The 12,493-nt window shown below is 47.0% G+C and overlaps 1 protein-coding gene across 1 annotated transcript in view; it reads right to left on the bottom strand.

Moving 5' to 3' along the window:
* Positions 1-12,493, bottom strand: part of CDH26 (cadherin 26) — a 58,599-nt gene that overhangs the window by 334 nt on the left and 45,772 nt on the right. The window contains 2 exon segments of the mRNA XM_032257134.1: positions 8,786-8,860; positions 12,217-12,283. Coding sequence (XP_032113025.1) covers positions 8,786-8,860; positions 12,217-12,283 — 142 coding nt within the window.

The raw sequence follows: 12,493 nt of genomic DNA on the forward strand, positions 1-12,493 counted from the left end.
GCTTCCATAACCAGCTCATCTCTGTAGGTATGATTCAAGGAACACCTCAGTGCAGTAGTGACAGCACTCAGGCCCTGTGTCCTCGGCTGATGCAGGAAGTTTGTACTGTCCCAGAAGTGGCAGCCATGCTGAAGGGAGACAGCCCACCTTCCAGTCTGACAGGGTACTGTGACACAGTGGTGGCCGCCCCAGGCAGTATGACAGGAGCCTTCAGGAGGACTCACCACCTGCTCCCACCCTCTTGGAGATTCATTCCTCAGGGCTCACCCTTCCCTGTCCTGTGCCCTGGACACCTCCCCTTCCATTAACCCCCAGACCCTCGTTTGGACAACCGTCCCCTCTCTCTTCATCTTTACGTGGCCTCTTGCCGTGGGATCCTTTCTCGTGACCCACAAATGTGCTCAGGTCTATCCTTCAATCCACTCCTACCTCACAGCCTCCTCCCAAGAAAACGTGGCCAGCCCTCCCTGCCACGCCTTTCTCACCCACATGGCTCCTCAGACCACTGCCCTCCAGTCTCCCAGTCCACGCTCAGGCCATGGCTTTGTCCATCCCTAACCAATGGTGATGTCCCAATCATCATCTCTCTAGGTGACACTTCCTATGGCCACATCCAGAGCGGAATCCCAACCAGACAGCTCCCCAAGGACGTCCACAGAGACCTCAGACTCAGCATCCTAGAAACCACTCGGTTTGGCCCACAACCTGCATCTCCTCCTCCACGTCCCCCCCTCACTGCTCACCAAGTGCGGTGCACACTCCCTGGTACAGGGGCTGGCTGGCTGCAGCCCAGGGGACAATCCGGCAGACCAACTGCTGTTGTAAATTAAGTTCTACTGGAGCACAGCCAAGACCGTTTATTTGTGCATCATCAGTGGCTGCTTTCATGGAACAATGGCAGGGCTGAGCTGTGGGAACTGGCCTTCAAATCCTACAAGATTTACTCTGGCCCTTGACAGGAAGTTCACTGACCCCTGCAGCATTAGATGATTTTGGTGGTATCAGGACACATATTTATTTGAGTCAATGGCCATTTTATCGTATATTTCAAAACATAATAACAAGCATATCAACTCCATGATTGCACAAATACCATTGCTTAGCATAAAGCCAAAAGCTAATTAACATGTGAGCTGAGTTACAGAAATGCATTAAATACATAATAGTGAGTGGGTTAAACACAAGTGTGACAGAATGACCAGAGTTCATGAAAATCTAGCCTGGCCCAAGTCAGGACATCCCCAACAGCCGGGCTGCTCAACTTGGAGTCACCCCAGCTCTCCCGCCTCATCTCCTCAAATGCTCAGCCATATTCCTAGCTTTGTCCCCTCTTCTCCAGCCCCAAGGCCAATGCCTGAGGATAGGTCCTTATCTCCAGTCATTGGGGTGAAAGCAGCAAGGAGCTCATCAAGCTCATTTCCTGTTCTTCTGGGCACCCAGCGAGATCACATTTCCTGCCTCTCTGCTAGATGTGGCTACACGACTGACAAAATATGGATGTCAGGGACACGTGCCCAGCCATGAAAACCTCTCAAGCCTCTGTTCTCACTCTTTCTGTCCTTCAGACCCATCTCCAGTTCCGAGTGGTGGCAAAGCCACAGGTGGGAGGACCCTGGGCAGGCTCCAGCTCAACACCCACCCTGATCTGTGACGTGAGCCAGAGGTGCCTGCTCTGCGTATTAAGCCGCCCCGCCGTGGGGCTGCCATGACCTCCCCCTCCTTCCCGACAGCCCTCTCCTCGCCATCTCCGCCTCTCCGGAACCTCTCCCGCCTCAGGTCCACCCTGTGCACAAACCCCAGAAACATTTTCTAAGCTTCATATCTGCTCTTTCGTCTCTGCTAGAACCCTACACAGTCCTCCTCTGCCAATCTCCACCCAGAAAACTCCAGCTCAGCATCCAGGGCCCGGGTCATCTCTCTGTGAAGACGTTTCTTGCCTGAGTGATGAGGGAGGGGATGGGGGTGAGGAGAGGAGGTGTGGGGGCTTCAGCCTATTTACCTTCTAATACCTCTAGAGGGTACTATCTGAACCAGGAGCCAGTTCCACAGACCTTGGCAGTAATGGGTTTAGTGGGAGCCTGTCTGCTTCGTCACTGCTGATAGTGATTCTGAGAGGGTGAGCTCATGTAGAGCGTGAAAACAGTCAGAACCCTGGGGCTCAAGCCCAAGGTGGAAGATGGGGAGGGCCTGAAAAGGGCAGCTCCAGGGACCCCATGTGCGTCCCCATTCTGATGAGACCACTAGGCTTCCAAGCTCTTAACTATGCCCCTTCCCACCACCCCCCGACACATCCCCTGCCCCAGTGACCGCAGCAAGCTGTCTCCAGCTTCCTCTGGTTCACAGGAGCCCTACCTGGGCCCATGTTTAGTGGGAAACGCTGTCTCCCGGCCCCGTCTACTGCTATGTCAGCCTGGTGCTGCCCAGTGGAAGCGTGGGAACGCTCACCTGTACATCCGACCCATTGACTGGGTCTGCTTATTCAGGGACTGTGGGCCATATGGCATGGGGGTCTGGGGGCAGGGAGAGGAAAGAATGTTCTTGCAGCAAAACCAGCAGATTCACAAGCTCTGGCCTAGGTGTTAGGATTCCTTTCACGTCCTTGCAGTGAAGCTGAATAGATAATTAACGATGGACCTGATGTGCGCAGAGCAAAACAGAATCTGCGGTGGGGGCTGTGCTGGGTGGATTTGACTTCAAACGGCCCAGGCCAACAGCAAAGCAGCGGGTGTCTGCGCCCTGATTCAGCAATTTTGGAAGCCTCGTCAGATCAATAATTCATCATACATCACCATTCAAGTTAGAGGCTCACAAGGAAAGAACTGGGCCCTCTAATCTGGCATTTCCTCCACTCTCACACCAAGCAGAGCTGTGAGCTTCCCTTCAATAAAGCTGCCTGCCTGCCCCGCAGAGGGAGGAGGGGGCCCACAGCTGGAACACATCCCTCTCCTGCTCAGCCAAACAGGACCTGCAATCCTGTCCACGTGGTCCATTTGGCCCGAGCGGTATACGTGCATATGTGTGTGTTCATGTGTGTGTGTGTGTGTGTGTGCGCATATGTGAAAATGGGTAAGCCAGATGCTATGTCATGATCAACAAATGCTACATTCATGTAGTGACATGATCTTGTCTGCACAGAGTATCACCACTGAGAGTGTAGCAGGGCTGCCCCAACCCTCTTTTGTAGATGGGAAATCAAGGCTCAGAGATAAGGGTCTTCCTGGACCCTGATCAGGGCTGAGGTGGGCCCATCTGTAGTCGGCCAGCCTGTGCCCCATTTCTGGCTCTGTCCCCCATGCCTTCATCATTGGAGCTACTTGTCTGAGCCTCCATCTTTTGACTCATCTAGCACATTGGGTTACAGTGAAAATGGTTCTTTCAGTGGTTCTTCAGTGACCTTATGTCATGCACCAGTAATGACACAGCCTGGCCCTCAGGGAGGTTACAGTCCGCTCAGGAGACACACATGGAAATTTCCCTGCAGCTCATCCTGCATCGTCCTCGCCAGCAGTCAGGGCCGGGGGAAGAGCTCTGCAGCGCTGACTCTGTGGACCCACAGCCCCTTCTGCAGGAGCCTGGCTTGCCTGGTTTTAGGGAAGCTTCTAGGCTCGGAGAAGTCTGTGTTCTCTCAAAGTAGCTGCCAGGCAGCACCCATTCTTCAGGGCTAAGGAGCAGGAGCGAGGAGGGGCCACGCCTGCAGTGCCTTTGAGGCTGTCACTGAGGCACAGAGCTGGAGCTCCCACCTGTGGACAGCGACAGCAACCAGAGGAAGCTGACACTGGGGAGCCCCCAGGCAGTGGCTCTGTGTCCAGACACAGTCTGAACTCACTTCCTCAGCCACAGTGTTCATAGCGCTATCTGTCATCCACTCTGACACCCACAGCAGGGGACATCCAGGCTCACCACCAAGTTTCACAAAACAGGGTCCCAGGACCTCAACTCAGAGGCACAGCTACGCACCCCAGATCCACGACAGCAGTGCCCACAGAGTTGGTACTGAGGATTGCTGCTTTTTAATGTGTCCTCCGCAAGTGCCCAGACCCTGGAGCCCAGTTGCCTGTATTTGAGTCCCACATCTGCTTTCTATGGCTGTGACCTTGAACACATTACCCAGCTTCTTTGTTCCTGGGTTTCCTCATGTTATAAAAAGGTGTATGGCAGCCCCTGCCCCAATAGGCAGATGTGCAGACTGAGAGTTAACATCTTTCAAGTGCTCAGAACAGAGTCTAGGACAAAGAGCATTACACACGTGTTTGCGAAAAAAGCAAATCTAGCCTGACGGAGCCTGTCTATGTCTGTCTTCCTTTGTGCTTATTATTCCTCTGGCAACAGGAAGAACCGCTGAGAGTCAGAACAGCCCGGGCAGCTTCCTGTGCATCCTTCCCCAAGCAGGGGGCACGCAGAGCCTCCCAGACACGAGCATGTGGACTGGCTCTGCCATATCCAGGCAGACATGCCCGTGGGTTTGCCCAGCTCCCGAGCTGCTTTCTAATCCTGCCAGGAGTTCACAGTGGCTGTGCTGAGGGACCTTTCTGGATATACCTAAAATCAGAGTCACCCAATAGGCCCCTCCAGGCCAGTCAAATTGTATCTTTCACAATTTTGTAGAAAAAGACCCTTCATTCTGAGGTAGGAGACCCGCAGGTCTTGTTTTCTGCCCACAGCCCTGCTGACCAAAACAGGATCTGGTCCAGATGGGATGAAGTGAAAGAACAAAAAAAATAGTAGAAACCAGCAGATGAGACGAAGGTGATCCTTGGTTGCCCTCATTGCTCGTTGGCGCAAGACACTCACAGCAGCACCAAGACAGCTTGCAGAAGCCATGGCAAGGGCCCGGAAATTACCATGCCTTTCCCAGAAAGTTCGAAATAAGCAGCCCCTCAGTTTGCACCAACCTGCCCCTTAATGTGCATGTGATTGAAAGTGGATTTTTGTGGGTATACAGGTATTGATTGACTTACGACCTATGCAATTTACGACCATTCGACTTTACGACCACAATTGCTAGCCACGACTGCTCCGTGTCTGGCAGCGCAAACGTTGCCCAGCTGGGCGTACGACAGTGCGGACCAGCTTCCGGCAGCACTACCATCTCCACGTGCACCATTTCAACTGTTATCCCAGACTCGGTACAGCAATTTGTGTTTTGTGTCTTGGACATTTCTCATCAAACCCCTCCCAATAAACTTCTTATACATTTCGAAGCAATGAACCCAAACATCAAACGATTTGCAAGGATTGAACGGATGGCGCACGACGTGTTTCATCCGTATCATGAAATTTAGATAAAAAAAGAAAAAAAGAAACATACAATTCAGACAAAGCTCACCATGTTTATGAAAAAAACAACTCCGGTAACCCCAACTGCTGCCTCAGATGACGACATCAGCGATCCGCAGCCAAGCACCAGCGGCCAATAAAATGTTTCGTACATGTTTATATATTTTGATATGTTTTGCAATTGGGAAAATGTTTCCTATGGTATTTTTTACACCTGTATTTTATATTTTTGTATGCACCTGTATTTTGTAATTTTGTATGTTTTGCAAATATTAAACCAGCTGTACGGGTAATGCAGTGTTTTACTTAAACCTGACAAATGTAAAAATAAGAAACAAAATGGTGTAGAGTTTGAAGTCTGGTAGTGTGATGCCTCCTGCTTTGTTCTTTTTGCTTAGAATTGACTTGGCTATGCGGGCTCTCTTTTGGTTCCCTATGCAGTTTAAGGTGATTTTTTTCCAGTTCTGCGAAGAAGGTCATTGGTAGCTTGATGGGGATAGCATTGAATCTGTAAATTACTTTGGGCAGTATGGCCATTTTCACGATATTGATTCTTCCTAACCGTGAGCATGAAATGTTTCTCCATCTGTTTGTGTCCTCCTTATTTCGTTGAGCAGTGGCTTGTAGTTCTCCTTGAAGAGGTCCTTTACGTTCATTGTTAGTTGTATTCCTAGGTATTTTATTCTCTTTGTGGCAATTGTGAATGGAAGTTTGTTCCTGATTTGGCTCTCTTTAAGTCTGTTATTGGTGTATAGGAATGCATGTGATTTTTGCACATTGATTTTGTATCCTGAGACTTTGCTGAAGTTGCTTATCAGTTTCAGGAGATTTGGGGCTGAGACGATGGGGTCTTCTAGATATACAATCATGTTGTCTGCAAATAGAGACAATTGACTTCCTCCTTTCCTATTTGAATGCCCTTTATTTCTTTTTCTTGCCTGATTGCTCTGGCTAGAACTTCTAATACTATATTGAATAGCAGTGGTGAGAGAGGGCATCCTTGTCTGGTGCCACATTTCAAGGGGAATGCTTCCAGTTTTTGCCCATTCAGTATGATATTGGCTGTTGGTTTATGGTAAATAGCTTTTATTATTTTGAGATATGTTCCATCAATACCTAGCTTATTGAGGGTTTTTAGCATAAAGGGCTGTTGAATTTTGTCAAAGCCTACAGTAATCAAAACAGCATGGTACTGGTACCAAAACAGAGATATAGACCAATGGAACAGAACAGAGGTCTCAGAGGCAACACAACATATCTACAACCATCTGATCTTTGACAAACCAGACAAAAACAAGCAATGGGGAAAGGATTCCCTGTTTAATAAATGGTGTTGGGAAAACTGGCTAGCCATGTGCAGAAAGCAGAAACTGGACCACTTCCTGACACCTTACACTAAAATTAAATCCAGATGGATTAAAGACCTAAACATAAGACCTAACACCATAAAAACCCTAGAAGAAAATCTAGGCAAAATCATTCAGGACATAGGTGTAGGCAAGGACTTCATGACCAAAACACCAAAAGCATTGACAACAAAAGCCAAAATAGACAAACGGGACCTAATCAAACTCCACAGCTTCTGCACAGCAAAAGAAACAGTCATTAGAGTGAATCGGCAACCAACAGAATGGAAAAAAAATTTTTGCAGTTTACCCATCTGACAAAGGGCTGATATCCAGAATTTACAAAGAACTAAAACAGATTTACAAGAAAAAATCTAACAAGCCCATTCAAAAGTGGGCAAAGGATATGAACAGATACTTTACAAAAGAAGACATACATGAGGCCAACAAACATATGAAAAAATGCTCATCATCACTGGTCACCAGAGAAATGCAAATCAAAACAACATTGAGATACCATCTCATGCCAGTTAGAATGGCGATCATTAAAAAATCTGGAGACAATAGATGTTGGAGAGGATGTGGAGAAATAGGAACACTTTTACACTGTTGGTGGGAGTGTAAATTAGTTCAACCATTGTGGAAGACAGTGTGGCAATTCCTCAAGGACCTAGAAATAGAAATTCCATTTGACCCAGCAATCCCATTACTGGGTATGTATCCAAAGGATTACAAATCGTTCTACTATAAGGACATGTGCACACGAATGTTCATTGCAGCACTGTTTACAATAGCAAAGACCTGGAACCAACCCAAATGCCCATCGATGATAGGCTGGACAGGGAAAATGTGGCACATATACACCATGGAATATTATACAACCATCAAAAACAATGAGTTTGTGTCCTTTGTAGGGACATGGATGAACCTGGAAACCATCATTCTCAGCAAACTGACAGAAGAGCAGAAGATCAAACACCTCATGTTCTCACTCATAGGCGGATGTTGAACAATGAGAACGCATGGACACAGGGAGGGGAGCACTACACACTGGGGTCAGTTGGGGGGAAATAGGGGAGGGACGGTGCGGGGTGGGGAGCTGGGGAGAGATAGCAAAGGGAGAGATGCCAGATGTAGGTGATGGGGAGGAAGGCAGCAAATCACACTGCCACGTGTGTACCTATGCAACAATCTTGCGTGTTCTTCACACGTACCCCAAAGCCTAAAATGCAATAAAATAAATAAAAGGGAAAAAAATGGTGTAGAGATGATACAAATGGCATAAAACGAACAAAGAAAATTATGATATATAACAATAATGAAAGAAAATTATGATAAAATATGACTTAAAGATTTTTATAACATCATTTCACGGTACTGTACATATAGCCTACTCGACTTACAACCAAATCGTGTTATGACCGGTCTGTCGGACCTAATCATGGTCATCAAGTCGAGCACTAGCTGTAAATACAGTTGCCAACAGCCCATACATTTCTGAGTCTGAGCACACTGCCTATGAGTCAGCCCTGCCCTGCCAGGAGCGTACCATTCAATAAGACTTCTGTCTAACACACCACCTCACCTTTCATTCTTTCCAAGAAGCCTCTGGGACTTGCCCGTCCTGTGTCAATTCCATCTTAGGTTGGGTTCTACAAGGCATCGCTGGAGGGAGGATCCCCAAGAACGTGATTGCTACGGTCTTAATTGTGTTCCCTCCCCAAATTCCTATGTTGAGGCTCTAAGCCCAATGTGATGGCATTTGAAGAAGGAGCGTTTGGGAGGCAATTAGGTTTAGGTGAGCTCATGAGGGTGGAGTCCTCATGGTGGGATTAATGCCCTAATAAGAAGAGATACCACAGAGCTTGGTCTCTCTCTCCATCCCACGTGAGGACACGGTGGGAAGGTGGCCTTCTGCAAGCTATCGAGAGAGCCATCCCTAGAACCCAGCATGCTGGAACCCTGACCTCGGACCTCCAGCCTGCAGAAACGTGAGGCGAGATGTCTGTTATTTAAGCCACGAGACGGTATGGTACTTTATCACAGCAGCCTTAGCTGACTAACACAGTGATTTAGGAGGAAGTGTTCCCAAATCCAGCCTGGAGCACAGCAGGGATGCAGGACCAACAGCCAGTGCACAGGACAAGGGGAGCCCTCCATACCTGACTCAGTGTCTCGCCCATCCTTCCTTCCACCGGTGCCAGGAGCTGTCTGTGCACTGTGGAATCTGGGTAAGCCTGCAAGCAAACGAGTAGAGGTTAATATGAGGAGCACTTGTCCTGACCTCCATGTGACACTGACCCCAACACAGAGAGGCACACTCAGTGCAGTTCTCTTGGAGGTAAAGAACTAGGCTCAGGGCAGTTTGCCCAGATGTCCTCTCTTTGTGTTGGGGTGAGAGGGAGACCCCACAAGCTCTCAGGGCTAGACTTTCCATGCCTGGGCTGAAACACACCTTCAGTGAGGAAGGAACCTGAACGCGCCTGGCCAGCAGGGTTGTCCTGTTGACAGCCTCAGTCATACCTTGCGCCCACTCAGCTACACTGCCCCTCCTTGCTCATTTTGGCTTCTCTCCCTCTGAACCTTGCCCACTGTTCTCCATGGTGGGCTGCCAGCAGTCACCTGCTCATCTGGCCCATGTCTATAGCTCTGGGTCTCTGTGCTGTCTAGGGCAGTGGTGGGAAACAGGCTTGGCACCTACAGGGAGGAGTGGCTACCTGGGGGCCCACCAATCCCACAACTAAATCACATAAGTCGGGGTGGCCTGGAAGCAAGGACAGCACCTGAGGCCTCACTGTCAGGGCCACACAAGGGCAAGGCCAACACGCGACAGAGAGTGGCGATAAACGTGAGCCTGATCAGCAAGGGAAGATTTCAGAGGGGATCTCACGCAGTTGAGACCAGGGAGTTCTCAGGAGGAGGAGGGCGTAGGGCCATGGAACAGAAGGGAATTCCAATCAGAAGAAACAGCACAGGCCCTGAGCAGGGAGGGAACTTGGAGTGTCCTGTGGCTGGACCCCAAAGAGATGGGGCAGTGGGAGGGCTGGGGAGGCAGCGGGGCTCACAGCAAGTTGAGGCTGTAGGTAAGCAAAGGCAGCATGGGCTGCATAGGACCTTAAGGTCATAAGGCTGAGGACTGTATCCCAGGTGCAGTGACAAGCCATCAGAAAGTTTTAAATTAGAGAGTGACATGATACGACTTGTCATGTCATGACAATTTTGTATGTCCATGAGGCTATATATATACATATATAATGTACATATACAGACATGCATATATACATGTTCATATATACATACTCATGCCTATGTACCTGCTTATATACACGGACATATACACTTACGTGTGTGTGTGTATAATCTATGTATATATGACTTACATGTATGTGTGTATAGACATATAGTCATATACATACACAGTTGACCTTGAACAACGTGGGGCTTAGGGCTGCTGCCCCTGGCAGTTGAAAACATGCCTATAACTTTTGATTCCCCCAAAACTCAATTAACAGTGTAGTGTTGACTGGAAGCTTTTCCAATAACATAAACAGTCAATTCATGCATATTTTGTATGTCATATGTATTATATATTATATTATAATAAAGTAAGCTAGAAGAAAGAAAATGTCATTAAGGGAAATATATTCACTCTTCATTAAGTAGAAGTGGATTATCACAAAGGTCTTCATCCTCGTTGCCTTCTCTCAGAGTAGAATGAAGAGGAGGAGGGGGAAACGGGTGGCCTTGCTGTGCACCCACACAGTGCAAACTCCTGTTGTTCAAGGTCACCTGTATATACAAATCTATCTGGATACACATGCATACATACGGCCATGCACTGCATAACATTTCAACAACAGACCACATATATAAGTGTTGCCCATAAGATTGTAAAGCTGTATTTTTACTGTACCTTTTCTGTGTTTAGGTGTTTAGATACACAGATACCACCGTGTTGCAATTGCCTACAGTATTTAGTACAGTCACATTCTGGACAGGTTTGTAGCCCAGGAGCAACAGGTTGTACCATGAAGTCTAGGTGTGTAGTAGGCTACACCATCTAGGTTTGTGTAAAACACTTTATGAGGTTCACACACCATCTAGGTTTGTGTAAAACACTTTATGAGGTTCACACACCATCTAGGTTTGTGTAAAACACTTTATGAGGTTCACACGATGATTAAATCACCTAATAACACATTTCTCAGAATGTATCCCCATCATTAAGCAATACATGACTGTACATATAACATGTGTACATACATAATGAAGCCACATCATACCAAGGTAAACTCAGCCACACATACTTAGCCAAAGAGGCAAGGTGTGGACCACTACAAACAGCCCTAGGGACGCTGCCTGCCTGGCTCCCAGTGCTGGGAGCACTTAACTGGAGGTGCTGTCCCTCAGTCTGTTTAGCTCCAGGGGCCTCTCAGAGGAGGACCCTTCAAATGTAGGCTCCGTACAAAGTACCCTCACACCCGATGCTCACTGACCAAGCCTGGGGCTCATCCCGGGTTAGAGGAAGACACCATGTCCATCTCCAGCCTGGCTCCTTCCGAGGTAGACTCAGGGGTGATTTTGCCTCAAGCCAACTTCAGGTCCTAATACCACACCATGCATGGCTGCACTGTGGCCGGGAGAGCACCATCTCTCCTCTCCGGGCTTCTGTGGACTTAGCCATTGGTTTCACTCTGTCCCCAGGGCCTACAACTCCTCAAAGATACTTCAGCCAGAGTATCTGAATTTTATTTTCACTATGTACGGATTATTCCATCATAATACTGAACATTATTTGTATAGCACAGGAGAAAGTGGTTTCCATCTTTTTTAGTCTCCCACACTAACATGTGAATTTCGGATGCCATGCTAATTTGCTTTTACGAAGCTCGAATGAAGCTTTTTGTCCCATGTTTCTTTAATCAAAGAGAATCCCAATATTGTAAACAGAGCTATTCAAAAACCATTAATATTTGAAACTGCTTGTTCGTGTATATCAAAATTGTCTTGATACTTTAAAAACCAGTTTATAATAATATAATGGAATGAATTACATGCTAAGTTAACATAAATTTGCAAACTATATCCACAACATTCAACTTCCTTTTGTTGACATCAGAATCATTATTTTTATTGGCTATTTTGGTAATAGGTGTGTGCTATCAATGTCATTGCATACAAAATTAGTACTTAGATGTTTTATATATAATAGAGTTATTTGTACGATCTCATTTGAGAAGAAGAATTCTGCTGTAAAACGTATTTAGAAAAAAAATGTCCGGATGATCTCTAAGTGTCTATAGGTCTGCGACAAAGTGCCGCAGAAAACACAGCCTATGATTGAGGTCTTACCAACTCAACAGCAAAAGAAATTTGCCAGGGACTGAAAAGCTCTTCTGCCCTCAAGTCACAGGAGAAACGTACCTTAACTACTTCCAAGCCCTCTTCCACTTCCACTTCTCCTTCAGTTTGTTTGGATGTTGGGCACATTTTTTTTAATCACCTCTTCCCTTCCACATTTCCAATTTTCAAGGCTTTCCACAGCTTTTAGACAGAACAATATTAAGGTAATTTTTTTCACAATAACACCTACATCTGTACTTATGGGAGTAGAATATATGTTTTTCACACCTGTTGGCTCAAAGAGCTCTCCATAACCTCTAAATTAGAGAAAGATGAAATATTTACTGATTTCAAATAAATCGCCAAAGGATGCAAATGCCTAACTAGAAATTCTTGCAGTCATATTGCTTTTCATTTTTGTACTAAAGGTATAATAATTCTAATGAATGTAGATATTCATAGTAGAAATCCATGAACAAGTTTCACTGTTGCTTTGTGAAGAAGGAACATGAGAATATTAGATTTCT

The sequence above is a fragment of the Sapajus apella genome, unplaced genomic scaffold (assembly GCF_009761245.1).
Source record: "Sapajus apella isolate SASKATOON/1434 unplaced genomic scaffold, GSC_monkey_1.0 scaffold96, whole genome shotgun sequence".
Taxonomy (NCBI): domain Eukaryota; kingdom Metazoa; phylum Chordata; class Mammalia; order Primates; family Cebidae; genus Sapajus; species Sapajus apella.